Source organism: Carassius carassius, chromosome 33 (genome assembly GCF_963082965.1).
Source record: "Carassius carassius chromosome 33, fCarCar2.1, whole genome shotgun sequence".
Lineage (NCBI taxonomy): Eukaryota > Metazoa > Chordata > Actinopteri > Cypriniformes > Cyprinidae > Carassius > Carassius carassius.
In genome coordinates this window covers 24359369-24374774 of record NC_081787.1, presented here as the reverse complement: position 1 = coordinate 24374774, position 15406 = coordinate 24359369, and the positions used below count along the sequence as shown (strand labels likewise).

At 36.8% G+C, this 15406-nt stretch overlaps 1 protein-coding gene across 2 annotated transcripts; it reads right to left on the bottom strand.

Annotated features, from left to right (window-relative positions):
* Window positions 1–524: 524 nt before the first annotated feature.
* On the bottom strand, window positions 525–5371 carry LOC132114006 (SLIT and NTRK-like protein 4). Of its 2 annotated transcripts, XM_059522115.1 has the most exons (3): window positions 5016–5371; window positions 2045–4388; window positions 525–1557 (listed from the first exon to the last, which is right to left on the bottom strand). In XM_059522115.1, exons 2-3 carry the CDS (start codon window positions 4346–4348, stop codon window positions 1549–1551), a joined length of 2313 nt encoding a protein of 770 aa, XP_059378098.1. In that variant the 5' UTR covers window positions 4349–4388; window positions 5016–5371; the 3' UTR covers window positions 525–1548. The 2 variants fall into 2 exon arrangements, with proteins under 2 accessions (XP_059378098.1, XP_059378097.1); XM_059522114.1 differs by having other exon boundaries at window positions 525–4388.
* Between the last annotated feature and the right edge of the window lie 10035 nt (window positions 5372–15406).

Genomic DNA, 15406 nt, shown 5'->3' with positions numbered 1-15406 from the left:
TCCTGCTATTATTATGATTAACCCTAACCCTAACCCTAACCCCCATCGGCATCTTAGAATAATCTTTTATTTATTTATTTATTTTTATTTTATTTTTTTAACTAGAGAAGTTAAGACCTTTGGAAACCTGAACCATATACCAGAGACCAAGCGTGAGGGTTTAGCTGCTTCAGTAAAATAAAAAAAATCTTCAAGACACTTAATTTACCAAATTGTCTCTAAGAGCATTCGGGGCATTTTATTTGTAAAGCAACTTTAACAATCAACAAAACATGATAACACTTCTGTAAACAGAAACAGAAAAAAGGGATAAAAAAGCATAAAGAAAGAAAAGACAAAGCAAATTACATTGGATTTTAATACCTTGACCTCAACAGGATTGCACAATGAAGTTAACCAATATACAGATTCCTCATTTTATTTATTTTATCTCTCATGGTACATTCTATTTTAAACAATCATTCATTTAATATTTTAAATAAAGACTGAATGAAATTAAGCCTTTTCTTAAAAAAAAATAATTTGAACAGAAATCAAAGATTTCAAGCTAACATGATTGAGCATAATAATATTGCACATGAAAAGTGATATGATTTAAATCTGCAGCCTTTTCATATGGTGAGTTAAGTCTCACAGTTCTGTCAATAAAACACAGTCCTCTCCACATGTATAAATTACGCTCAATTAGTAATTCCCACAATGCGTTTGCTCTGTCCAGAATCATATCACGTTAATGCACACTTATTTGGTTGCATATTGTTAATAAGAAACCTTTTGCTCTGGGATATAAGAATAAGCAAACTGTTAGACTTGATATGCTAGGAGGCCTCACCTCGTGCAACGTGACAGTGAAAATGACATCATCACCGTCATCTGTATGCCTCTGTCAGTCAGCCACCAGCAGAATTCAGAATGTATTCAGAAGATAATTTTAAATTCAGAGCTCAAACTAAAAGCCTGTATCACTTATAGCATTCAAAATGTCCCTTGAAATTGTTAAATAGTACCAATAGTCTTTAAATAATTCTGCATAGAAAAATAAATTAAATATGAAGTCAAACTACAAATTGACAGGTGACAGTGGTCGTCAATGTTTTTGCATTTTTTTTTTAATGTTTCTTGAATCCACTGTTTTTCTTGATGAGCCTGTTGAATTAAATTGTCGACTGTTGTAATTTACACAACTGCCCCACAAATACAAATAATGTTGACTTAAAAAATAAATCCATATACGCTTACATGGCAAGCAGCTGTTTAGTTTCTCTTGAGTTCATGAATGTTCTGTCATGTGCCTTAACCAAACACTTCAAGAAGGATCACATTTCAGTAGAACAATATCAAATGGCTCTTTACAGGTAATTGGAATAATCCAAAATGTACGGATGTTGGCTGTCAGTACATTCACATATAATCAAATCCAAGAGATTCAAGTCCCCAAAAGTCGCAAAATATAATCCAAGAGAGGGGAGTCAGGGGCATTCCACCACTTTCAAGCATTTGCCAACTTCCATTTCTTCCACTCCATTAGATTTTGTCATCCCAAGATGCCTAAAAATACTTCCAACCAAACACAATGAAGAAGGGTCAATATGAAGTACACTCAACACAGTTTCATGACCCAATTTGGAAAAAACAAAGTTCAGTGGAATTTGATGGAATTCTTAATCAAAAGCAGCAAACTAAAACTATGTTTTATGGATACTGACTAATGTGACATTTTTTGTAATTTTAACAAAGCCAACAATTCTAAGGGAGTTACATTTTGTGTAATGAAATGTTTCCGGTATTCCATTGGTGATTTAGATTTGTCTTAAGGCACTTTTGTCATTACAGGGCAGTTGAAGAAGATGTTCTAGAATTTACTGAGGGCTGTCTGTTCCTCTAGTACTTGAAGATAGTCTGGGGTCCCCATTTTTGCCTTTAGTTCATAATAATCACTTTTATGCTGCTCAATCACTATCTTACTGTGGTTGCCCCCTATCAATGATTTTTTCATTTTTTTGTCATGTGGTTTCTCAGGGAAATGGATCTCAAAGCCACTCACCCCTATACTGTTGAAATCCTTTTTGTTCTGCAAGTAGTTGGGGAGGAATATGCTGTCTCGTCGCGGTAAGAACTCGTCCAGCTCGTCAATAGTGCTTAATCTGTTCCTGGAGTCCAAGGATAGAGAGTCCTTGTCTTTGTCGGCACTGTTGCGTAACATCATTTTCTGTCTTTCTGAATCTTCAAATTTGAAGTCCAACTCTGAGTCTCTAATTCCACAAGTGTGAGCTTTGTTCATGTACTCGATGGTCTGCGAGATGAAGGTCTCTCCACCCAGTTCATCCTTCTTGTTAGATTTGTGATTGTGCCTCCTGATCTGGAGAGGCATGGAGCCGCACTCCTGGTTGCCAAGTCCCTCCTGTCTTCCAGCTGGCTTTTTGTTGCGTCTCAACACAAAGACCAGCAGGCAGAAGGCCACAAAGACAGTGAGGATCAGAACTACCAGTATACTTAATATCATAATAGACAAGGGCACAGGACCACCTGGGGGTGCCTTGCCAACTCCAGCAGGTGACAGTGATGTGAGGACAGGGGTGGCGCTGGTCAGGATTAAAGGAGGCCTGGCTATGAGCTTAGGGCACATGATCTCATTTTTCAGCTCTCTCAGCTCAATGTTGGAGAATTGCACTGGAGACACACACTTGATACCTTTGGCAGCGACCCCTTCGTTCAGCTTTTCGAGCCAGAGTTTCAAAGCCACTAAATCACAGGAGCATTCCCAAGGGTTCCCATCCAGGTCTATCTGAGTAAGAGATTTTAGCTGGTCTAGGACGCCACTCACAGGCAGAGTCATGAAGTGGTTGTTCTTTAGATTCAATCTGGCAAGAGAAACGCCTGCAAAGATGTAAGCAGGCAGACTTCTGAGCACATTGTTATTCATGTACAAGAGCTGCAAATTTGGCATAGAGTCAAATGTCCCTGCTAGCACCTCCTTTATGGCATTATACTCCAAATAGAGATATTGTAGGTTACTGAGCCCAAGAAACATTTCAGGGTGCAGCTGCTCCAGATGATTTCCATTTAGGTATAGCCTACGGAGGTTGGTAAGATTTGCGAAAACACCTTTTTGGACGGTGGATATTTGATTGCTGCCCAAATGTAATAAATCTAAACCTTCAAACCCTTGGAAGTCAGTGGGATGGATATCTCTGATGTAATTACCACTAAGGTGCAATTTCTTGGCATTTGGTGGTTTAGGGACAAGATCTGCTAGACTCTGAATGTTTCTTTCTTGGCAGCTGACATTTATGCCAAAGTCAGAAGGGTGAGCTTTGCATGTGCAGGGGTGGGGGCAGGAGAGGGGAGGCATTCGTGTTTGATAGGACACAATTTGGCCATTTTTAACAGCTGGGTTAACAGCGACAATCCCATTGACATTTATTTTGGAGGGATTGGTAGTTTTGGGTGCTTTGGTCACTAAAGGTGCAATGGTTGAAGGTGCCACGTTAGACATGGTTAGCCCACCCTCAGGCTGGGAGGGGGGCATCCGTACATCAAAGTCACTGCCTGTCCCCATGGGGCACAGCTCCTGCTTATTAGTCTCCTTTAAGAGTCTTCCATACAGGTCACTAGGGGTCTCACAAATAGCCTCTCCAATGAAAATGTTATAGGGCATATTCTCCAACCAGGCTTTCAAAGGCAACAAATCACAAGTGCAATTCCAGGGGTTGTCATCCAACTGCAATTCCACTATCCGCCCGATGTGCTCCAGAACTCCAAGATAAGGAAGCTTCTGTATCCTATTTCCTCTTATGTCCAAGTGAGTAAGGGAGGCAAATCGGAAAATGTTCTCAGGTAGGCTTTGAATCAGATTGTCATTTAAAATAAGAACCTTGAGTTTATGTAATTTGTTGAAGGCTCCTTTCTCAATGAACTTGATTAAATTGTAGTCAGCCTGGAGGTATTCCAAGTTCTCGATCCCTCGGAATGTGTCAGCACGGAGCTCTTTTAACTCATTGTTATTTAAGTGCAACTGTTTCAATGCACTAAGCCCCACAAAGGCCCCTCCCTCAATGTTCTGGAGTTTGTTGTTCCCCAGCTGGAGTGAGACTGCGTGTGTGAAATTCACAAAAGAGTTGGGATAAAGGATGTACAAAAGGTTGTTCTGGAAATTTAAATGGTAGAGGCTGGACACTGGTGGCTGCAGCTGTGTAGGTCTGTACACAGTTATTTTCTCACAGTTCACATAGAGGACGTTCTCGATGGACATGCAGGAGCATGCGCTGCAGGTTTCAGCTCTGAGGTCCGAATCCAAGTCACAAAATGTTCCCGATATGGAAAATGCCAACAGAACAAGCAGTAGCATTTTGCCTTTTACAAATTGCCCCAGTAAACCATTTAGTAACCTTGGGGGGGACGACAAACAAACAATCAAAACACATGCCTGTTTCCCATTGAGTCACACAGCTAATGCCAAGATCTTACAGCAGGGGTGTTTAAAAAGCCCTCTGCACACACAATGTGCCCTTTTGAATTCAAACTTAATATCTGAGCTTACACTGAAAATAAATGTATCTTTATTTACCAGCACCACAATTACATACAATAATAATAATAATAATTATTATTATTATTATTATTATTATTATTATTATAATAATTATTATTATTATAATAACTATTATATGTAAATAAAAATATATAGATTTTTAATACGCTGAGGTATTGTGACTAGCACCACAATGAATGTATGCATCAGCGTATTTCTTGTGTTTCAGTGAATCTAAAATGGGGGGAAAAAGTATCTTCCATCGCATACAGAAGACAGTATCATCACCTTCACAAAGACGTTATTTAAAATACAGTACAAAAAGATTATGATCTGGTTTCTCAAGCTTTGCCAGCAAATAACTGAACACACACACACACACACACACACACACACACACACACACACATATATATATATATATATATATATATATATATATATATATATATATATATATATAGGATAAGAATTCAACACTCACCGGCAATGTTCATATTTCCTCCTTTTCAGATAACACCGGACATTGAGAGCGCCAAGAGAGGGACTATCCCCATTCACTCAGGTTCAGATTTCAGTCTCAGCCTCTCTCGTCAAACTCAGGTTGTACAAAGCATATATTCTGTCATAAAGTCCCAAGGTTACTGAGCTTTTTTGAGGCATCTCAAACACGACGCAGCGTATTTGCACTGATAAAAGAATTAGTTTCAAAACCCAAATTAAAATGATAAAATAGCAAGTGGTGAAATTGGATGCAAAACAGGTCCAACATTCTTCCGTAAAAGGAACTGAACATCTGTTACGCAATTTGAACGAACAGTTCGCTCAACAGTTCAGAAAAAAAAAAAAAAAAAACCTTAATCAATTTATCGCAACAATCCATCGCGCGTAGCGACTCAACCCGATTCCCAAAAATCGGAAATCAACTCCAGTTAATTCCTGTCGTTTCTTGGAAAAAATGCAAGTTGCGAGATAAAAGAAAAAGAAACTAGGCGCTCTGATGTCAGACCGACGAGGAAATTAATAATTCAGATGAGTAAAACACGCTCGAAAAAGAGATGCCAACCTGCACCACATCATCAAAATAAGCATTGTTGGTGCAGTCCTCGTTCGAATAATGAGACCAGTATTACAAACCAACTATTCCACCTCGTCCTCTTCTAAGGATGTTGGTTTTGCTGCTGCATTGAGCTTCCCACACGGTGAAGCCGGAGGAGAGAAAATGCAGTGATGCAGAGAGAGCGAGAGAGAGAGAGAGAGAGAGAGAGAGAGAGGGGGGGGGAGGGTTAACAGGGCGAAAATATTAAGTAACAAAATTCAACTTCAGACACCTCTTAAACTCTCATTAGTGAACATACAACGCGCTCTGCCAGTGTCTTTCGTTGAGGGATTTCTGGAAATTGGGACGCGCAATCTTTAGTTGGATCCCAGGCAGTTCGTGCGCGCGTAACAGATTTCCTGACAGCATCATGTATTTGATTTATTTATTTATTTACAATATTTAGATTACTCGCCCGCGTGCGTGAGTGTGTTAGAGAGATAGAGAGAGAGCAAGAGAAGGGAGGGCGATTGACAGGTCGAACATACTGAAGAACAGCATTTAACTTCAAATATCTCTGAAACACTCAGTAATGACCATTGCAGAACTCTCTTTATCATGTGTTTTTCGTTGAGAGATCTCTTGAAATGTTGACGCCTAATCTTTAATTGGATCAAGGCCAGTTTGTACGCGCCCGGCTCGCAGGATTTAACGCGTGGGATTCTTTATATTCTTTATTTTACATTCTAAGATTGCGTGGCTACACGGCACCGCATTCAGAAACTGCGGCAAAGTCACACACATGATCTTAATAATCTGTTGCACAAACAGCAATACATCTTGATAGTTTGAAATTTCGCCAGGGATGCTGATTCTTTCTTGATAGACAATATGTGTGCCGTTTTATGTAGGCTATGTATTTATTTAGATTTCTTATGTCTTTCCAATAACCTGAACATTGAGTTGTGTTCATGCGTGTGTTAAATTGACGTTATGCCGTGTATGATCCGCAATTTGGAGCAGTTATGATTAAACCTTTAGATTATAAAGATAGGAAAAAAATAATAGGAAAATAGCGGACACAGATGAAGCTCTGTTGTGTCCACATGGATCTGCAGTGGGTTAATGTTGAACCAAGAAAATAAAAATAAAAATAAAAATGAGATTAAACACGGCGCCCTCATCTGGCAGAAATAAGTGAGATTTAGCTCAAAATGAATTGAATTAAGTCTTTCTTTCTTTCTTTCTTTCTTTCTTTCTTTCTTTCTGTTTAGATTTGCTGAACCGTTTGTTGTAGAAACTGATTTCTGTCAGATCCAGTTGAATAGTTTTCTTTATATCTTTCTTTTCTTTATATATATATATATATATATATATATATATATATATATATATATATATATATATATATATATATATATTATACCAACTAAAATGCATAATGTATGTTGAGGTTATGTGAACACACTAATGATTAAGTAATTTAACTAAAACAAGGACAAGTATATTTTTAATAAATATCAGATAAGGAAAGTGGTTGTATACTTTCAAATGTTATTACATTATAAATGATAGTTTCTGACATCCAAAACAACAGATTGCTATTGTGTATGTAGTTTTTGTGCATGTGCAGAAAAGCCATTATAAATATATATGTTTTAAAGACAAGACATATGTGTCTATTATAAAAAGAAAAGAAAAAGAAACTATTGTGAAAACTTGCCCCAAACACGCTTCAGAGAGATTATAAAGTTAATGACATTGTGTGTGTGTGTGTGTGTGTGTGTGTTACTTTAAAACCAATGTTTTAAAATTCAAATTGTTGAACACAGAGCTAATTTCGGCCTTATATAACAGCCTTATATTCAGCCTTAACATCTGTTGGATCAACGTGAAAGAAAAGTAAAAGTGATGGTTTGCACCTTCTACTATTCTGGAAAATTATTGAAGCTTATTGTTATAGAGAGCCAGAAATCACAAGAAGTTCCCGGCTCAATAAGAGGTAAAACAGCAAAGAGCCCCCAGGGGCTTCACTCAGTTATGAGCTGGGCAGAAATGTCGCACTTGTTCAAATTTTGTACATTTCTGTTTATACCAAGGCATGGGGTAAACACTTTCAGTCTGGGTGTTTAGTGTGAAGTGACAGCCTTTGCTCTGTGAATATGGGGGTTGTTCTGGTTTTTGTGTCTGCCGCTCTCAAGTTTCCATCTTTGATATGTTAAACAACTCCCTATTTTTAACTATCAACAAGAAGAAAAAAATACCAATAGTGGTGATGAAAAAAAAACAAAAAAAAACATAGGTTTTGTTTGTTTTATACACAGTTTTGTCACTTTCGGTTGAATATGCCTTAATTTAATCCACATTTAATGTCAGTGCTCAATATGTGTAGAGTGTTTTTATTTTTATTTATTTATTTATTTTTTTCGCCATAAACTTACTGCCTAACAAGAGTGGGAACAAACAATCGTTCAGTTATTTAATTGTTATAACTGTTCTTGCCTTATTTACTTCTGGAAATAATATTCTTCTGACATAATTAGACAATATATTTACTTTTTCATTTTGTTTTGTTCACTCACTGTATATATATATATATATATATATATATATATATATATATATATATATATATATATATATATATATATATACATATATGATATAAAATCATGCAATGTTTTACAGAGAGTAATTACTTAGTTTCAACTTTTCAGAAAGTGAGTATTGGGATGCAATATATGTAAAGGATGCCGGTACTGCATCGTCATTCCTCTGGTTGTTTTTACAATTGCATGTAAAAAACACAGTGGGTGAAGAAGTTAAAAAAAAAAAAAAGAAAAGAGCAATGGCAAGATTCCAAAGCACACGTTCTTCTGATTTTGGTTATTTCTGTATGTAGCCTCTCCTCCCAATAGGCAAAACAGAGAATGTCGCCTTCATTCCACATGTTTTACAGGTTTTTTTTTTTAACCCTTGCTCCTCGTTCCCGTCAATCATACAGCAATCTAATAAAGTACATCCCTCCAGCTGGCAAACAAGCTGATTGACAGGCAGTCTGTTGAAATAGGGTAATTTGATAGAAGAGATGACACTGTGGAACGTCGCCTGAAATGAATGAGTGTGGCTGGGGGAATGTCTACCCGGGATTACCACGAAGAACTTTGGAGTCTAGTGGCAAAAATGTCTTTGAACTATCAACATATGTACATATGCGATGATTAAAGCTGTTTATCTTTCATGTAGTCTGAAAGGGTACTAAGCCTTCAGGCATGGAAGACGCTCACATTCATTAGGAAAGCTGAACGTGTTTGAGTGGCAAGGGTTTCTAGATAGAAATGAAAATAATAGATTTATGGTATTTTATAAGGGCTTTACCATCTTTAACGGAAAAAGAATGAGTGAAAAACATGATTATAAATAAAAGATGGTTATAAATATATATAAAGATGTATAGTCGGAGATGAATAGGAGGCAGCAGGGGATACTAATGTATACTCCACAGTTGGCAACAAGAGATCCGCTGTGTCTCATCTGTTTCAATTGAGTCTTGTGCCTCCTCAAATATTGCAAGGTTTCTACTAACCACAGAGATAGCAGAAGCAGTCACATTGTGGCCTACTGTGCTTGGACCAAAAAAACAAAAACAAAGAACACTGCAATTGTGCATATTTTTCGACCGTGGTCCTTCAATATGGTAAAGCCTGGTAAATAGCTGAAAATGATACATGAGGTCATGTGATCTTCTGTGCGCTAGAAGCTGTCGCTTCAGACGTGAATTTATTGTATAAAATAAAGACAAAAATTGAATTTGCTTGTCTGAACTCTGTTTTATTGGCACACACACACGGTTGTCCAAATGTAAGACACACACTCCATAAGGTTTGTGCAAGATTGATTAAACATTTCAAACTGTGTTTGTCTTTAGAATAATTAAACAAATTGGGCCAGTGAGAGTTTTTAATGCTTTTACTTGTGTGTGTGTGTGTGTGTGTGTATATATATATATATATATATATATAATAATAAATTTATGATAAAATGTGACAATTGCTGTGATGCAAACCTGCATTTTCAGAATCAGTCTTCAGTGTCACTATATATATATAAGATTATTATTAATGGTATTCAAATTTAATAATTCATGCTTCAGACAGTTCTGAGCACCTCTGAGCATTTTGCAGATTAGCATTTTCAGGAAACAGATTAAATAATTTGAAATTTGGCTAAAACTAAATCACATATTAAGACAGGAAATGGTGTGCATTTCGATAAGCTTCGGCCTGGATTGAAATACATTGACACATCCGCCTATAGGTACAACTACTAGAGAAAGAAAAACTTGAGCCGGCCAGCAGACAGACAGCAACCCTGCAATATGCTGCTTAGTGGGAGCTTGGTACATGTTTATCATGACCAGAGCCTTTAGGAATTTAGGAAGTGATGCTGCTACGTGGTGCTCTGCTGAATGAGTTCTCCCACGACTCTGAGTCAGATTTACTCAGCTGTCAATTTCATTTGTGAGCCACTGTGGCTTAATATGCTTCTCAAAAAATCTGACTGGAAAGAGGAAGACAACCACATGAGAGGTTTTGTTTGTGCTGGTTATAGTTTGCCAGGCCTGACAATTGACGACTCTAATTCAAGTTTTTCATTAATATAAATTAATATATTCATTAATATACTTAATTAAGTTGCAATAAACAAATACAAATTGATTGTATCCATAAATATGTTATTGAGTGTGGCTGCCTGGGCAGCTGGGTGAAGCAGTTTATCTCCTCAGGTAATCTCCTCTATCTCTGTGGAGGAGGGCAGCTTGGCAATTCGAAACTCTAGCAATTTTTCCTTATACAATAAATGTATCGTAAACGAAAGGTCAGCCTTTCACCGGTTATCACTTTGACTTTTTGACGTTTCTCTCCACCCCCTTAGTAAATATCAAACTGTTTCTACACACAGGGCCTGTGTTTATTTTACATAGGGGTAGATATTGTCTCTTTCTCTCTCTCTCCCTCTATACATAAATGAGGATTGATAGTTACTTTGACCAATACATATATTCTGATATTTCAAAAAACTTCCAGACAAAATATAGCATTATACATATATTGCCTGGGACTACGGTGATTGCTCCTGTACTGAGTTACTTTATTATTTATTTTATATATATATATACAGTACAGACCAAAAGTTTGGAAGCATTACTATTTTTAATGTTTTTGAAAGAAGTTTCTTCTGCTCATCAAGCCTGCATTTATTTGATCAAAAATACAGAAAAAAGTGTAATATTGTGAAATATTATTACAATTTAAAATAATTGTTTTTAAATTTATTGTACTTTAAATTATCATTTATTTCTGTGATGCAAAGCTTAATTTTTAGGATCATTATAACATGATCCTTTAGAAATTATTCTAATATGATGATTATCAAAGTTGGAAACAGTTCTGCTGCTTAATATTTTTTCAGAACATGTGATACTTTTTTAGGATACTTTGATGAATAAAAAGTAAAAATTATAAATATATATATAAATATTTAGTAATAACAATATACACTACTGGTCAGTAATTTGGGGTCAGTGTTTTTTTTTCTTTTTTTTTAAATAAAATCAATACTTTTATTCAGCAAGGATGTGTTAAATTGATAAAAAGTGATGGTAAAAAGAAAATATATTATTAGAATATATATTATTAGAATGTTCTTTTTTTATTTTGAATAAATGCAGTTCCCTATCTGTATATGGGTATGTGTCGTTCGACATAACGTCTCCGTTCCCTCTATCAGGGAACGAGGGTTACGTACGTAACCAAGACGTTCTTTTTAACCTTTTATTCATCAAATATATTAGACAACAGAACTGTTTCCATCACCCATAATAAATCAGAATATTAGAATTATTTCTAAATGATCATGTAATAGACTGGATGTTACATGTGACACTGAAGGCTGGAGTAATGATGCTGAAAATTCAGCTTTGCATCACAACAATTTTTATATATATATATACTTAAGGACACCATATAGATGAAAGATGTTTGATATTGTGCTAGGAAAGACTGCCGACAACACATATAATTGTACTTAAATAAACGGAAACAAAATTAATCTGCAAATACAAGAAGACTGACTTTTCCACTGTTGATACTGCAAAATTTAGTGCCGACATGGGCAAACTTCAGCCATCTCTTAGCCGAAGCCCAGCACCAGCCAGTCCAGGTTTGAAAGAATGCAATGTACCAGATCTGCTGTGTCTGTCTAAACAAATGTAGACCAGATGGAGGGAATTTGGCATGTGTCAACAGAATGAGAGCAGGCCAGCAGCAAGGCCCATCTGCAATGTCATCTGAAACTGTTACAATAAAACTTTACAGGGACACAGATTTGTGCCACGCAGTCTGTGGTTTTGACACCATGTCTGGTGCTCTGGTTAACGCCAAAAATAAATAAATAAATAAAATATTATGTGGGAAGATACTTTAGCCTTTTCCAAAGATGTTCAATGTAAGCTAAGCAAAATGCTTATATTTCATTATTTTCCAAGTCTAACCTGTTAATGATTCATCTTGTACTTTATCAGGAATCAAGAACATTTGATAATCTAGGTTCATGTGATCAATTTAAACAATTTACTTGTTAGATTAAAGACTGTTAAATTAAAGATTAAAGACTGATGCCTGCAGCTGGGCAACTGGGTGACAGTGCGGCAGCGTAGTCGTGGCTCAAAACACCGCTCTTCTGTTCCGATCAAAACATTAAACAGGTTCTCCCCACTCAGTGATGCACCCACTGAGAAACCTGATGAAAGTGCTCTAGTTATTGGTGATTCTATTGTACGGAACGTGAATATAGAGACACCAGCCACCATAGTCAAATGTTTACCGGGAGCCAGAGCGCCTGACATTTTGGCAAATTTAAAAGTGCTGGCTAATGCTAAACGTAAATACAGTAAGATTGTTATTCATGTCGGCGCTAATAATGTTCGACTTCGCCAGACGGAGATCACTAAAAATAACATTAAAGAGGTGTGTGAACTTGCATGCACGATGTCAGACACTGTAATATGCTCTGGTCCCCTCCCTGCTTACCGTGGTGACAAGGGGTATAGCAGATTGTCATCACTCAATGGCTGGATGTCTAAGTGGTGCCCACAGAATAACATAGGTTTCATAGACAATTGGACGAGCTTTTGGGGCAGACCTGACCTGTTGAAAAGAGATGGTCTTCATCCCTCCTGGGGTGGCGCCACTCTTCTCTCTAGAAATATGGCAAATAGTCTTAGTGTTTATACTTGACTAACTGGGGCCCAGGTCAGGAAGCAGACAGACTGGCTAAACCGACCGTCTGCTAGCTGCCTCACGTCACAGAGGTCAGCTAATTCTCAGCACATGGAGACTCTTTCACCTAGATATCACACTATAGAGACTGTGTCTGTTCCCCGAACTAGAAAATACAAAAAACGTCCAAACCAAGTTAAGATTAACAATTTAATTGAGGTTCAACAAATAAAAAACAGATGCAATATGGATAAACAAATGATAAAGCTTGGCTTATTTAATATCATATCCCTTTCTACGAAAACACTTTTTGTAAATAATATGATCACTGATCATAATATGGATGTGCTCTGTTTGACAGAAACCTGGCTAAAACCTGATGATTACATTATTTTAAATGAGTCCACCCCCCAAGATTACTGTTATAAACATGAGCCGCATTTAAAAGGCAAAGGGGGAGGTGTTGCTTCAATTTATAACAACGTTTTCAGGATTTCTCAGAGGGCAGGGTTCAGGTATAACTCGTTTGAAGCAATGGTGCTTCATATAACATTATCCAGAGAAACAAATGTTAATGATATATCCCCTGTTATGTTTGTACTGACTACTGTATACAGGCCACCAGGGCACCATACAGACTTTATTAAAGAGTTTGTTGATTTTACATCCGAGTTAGTTCTGGCTGCAGATAAAGTTTTAATAGTTGGTGATTTTAATATCCATGTTGATAATGAAAAAGATGCATTGGGATCAGCATTTTATAGACATTCTGAACTCTATTGGGGTTAGACAACACGTTTCAGGACCTACTCATTGTCGAAATCAGACTCTAGATTTAATACTGTCACATGGAATTGATGTTGATAGTGTTGAAATTATGCAGCCAAGTGATGATATCTCAGATCATTATTTAGTTTTGTGCAAACTTCATATAGCCAAAATTGTAAATTCTACTTCTTGTTACAAGTTTGGAAGAACCATCACTTCTACCACAAAAGACTGCTTTTTAAGTTATCTTCCTGATGTATCCAAATTCCTTAGCATATCCAAAACCTCAGAACAACTTGATGATGTAACAGAAACTATGGACTCTCTCTTTTCTAGCACTTTAAATACAGTTGCTCCTCTACGCTTAAGGAAGGTTAAGGAAAACAGTTTGACACCATGGTATAATGAGCATATTCGCACCCTAAAGAGAGCAGCCCGAAAAATGGAGCGCAGCTGGAGGAAAACAAAACTAGAGGTATTTCGTATTGCTTGGCGGGAAAGTAACCTATCCTACAGAAAAGCATTAAAAACTGCTAGATCCGCTTACTTTTCTTCTCTTTTAGAAGAAAACAAACATAACCCCAGGTATTTATTCAATACAGTGGTTAAATTAACAAAAAATAAAGCCTCAACAAGTGAGTTGACACCACAGTAGTAATGACTTTATGAACTACTTTACTTCTAAAATCGATACCTTTAGAGATAAAATTGCAACCATTCAGCCGTCAGCTACAGTATCGCATCAGACAGTGCACTATAGACCCCCTGAGGAACAGTTCCACTCATTCTATACTATAGGAGAGGAAGAATTGTGTAAACTTGTTAAATCATCTAAACCAACATGTATGTTAGACCCTATACCATCTAAGCTCCTAAAAGAGGTCATAGATCCTCTTCTGACTATTATTAATTCCTCATTGTCATTAGGATATGTCCCCAAAACCTTCAAACTTGCTGTTATTAAGCCTCTCATCAAAAACCACAACTTGACCCCAAAGAACTAGTTAATTATAGAGCAATCTCGAATCTCCCTATTCTGTCCAAGATACTAGAAAAGGTGGTATCCTCACAATTATATTTCTTCTTAGAGAAAAATGGTATATGTGAGGATTTCCTGTCAGGATTTAGACCGTATCATAGTACTAAGACTGCTCTCCTTAGAGTTACAAATGATCTGCTCTTATCATCTGATCGTGGGTGTATTTCTCTATAAGTTTTATTGGATCTTAGTGCTGCGTTTGACACAATTGACCACAACATTCTTTTGCATAGACTTGAACACTTTGTTGGCATTATTGGAAGTGCATTAGCATGGTTCAAATCGTACTTATATGACCGCCATCAGTTCGTAGCAGTGAATGAAGATGTATCATATCGATCACAAGTGCAGTATGGAGTACCTCAAGGCTCAGTACTAGGGCCGCTACTCTTCACGCTTTATATGTTACCCTTGGGAGATATCATCAGGAAACATGGTGTTAGCTTTCACTGTTATGCTGATGATACTCAGCTGTATATTTCTTCACGGCCCGGCCAATTTGAAAAACTAATGGAATGCATAGTCGATATAAAAAACTGGATGACGAGTAATTTCTTACTGCTAAATTCTAAAAAAAACAGAGGTGTTAATTATAGGACCTAAAAACTCTGCTTGTAATAACCTAGAACACTGTCTAAGACTTGATGGTTGCTCTGTCAATTCTTTGAGATTAGTTAGGAACCTAGGTGTGCTATTTGATTGCAATCTTTCCTTAGAAAGCCACGTTTCTAGGATTTGTAAAACTGAAT

Bases quoted from the DNA above. Each gene is read 5' to 3' on its own strand.
- LOC132114006 (XM_059522114.1), bottom strand. From the start codon at position 4,348: ATGCTACTGCTTGTTCTGTTGGCATTTTCCATATCGGGAACATTTTGT.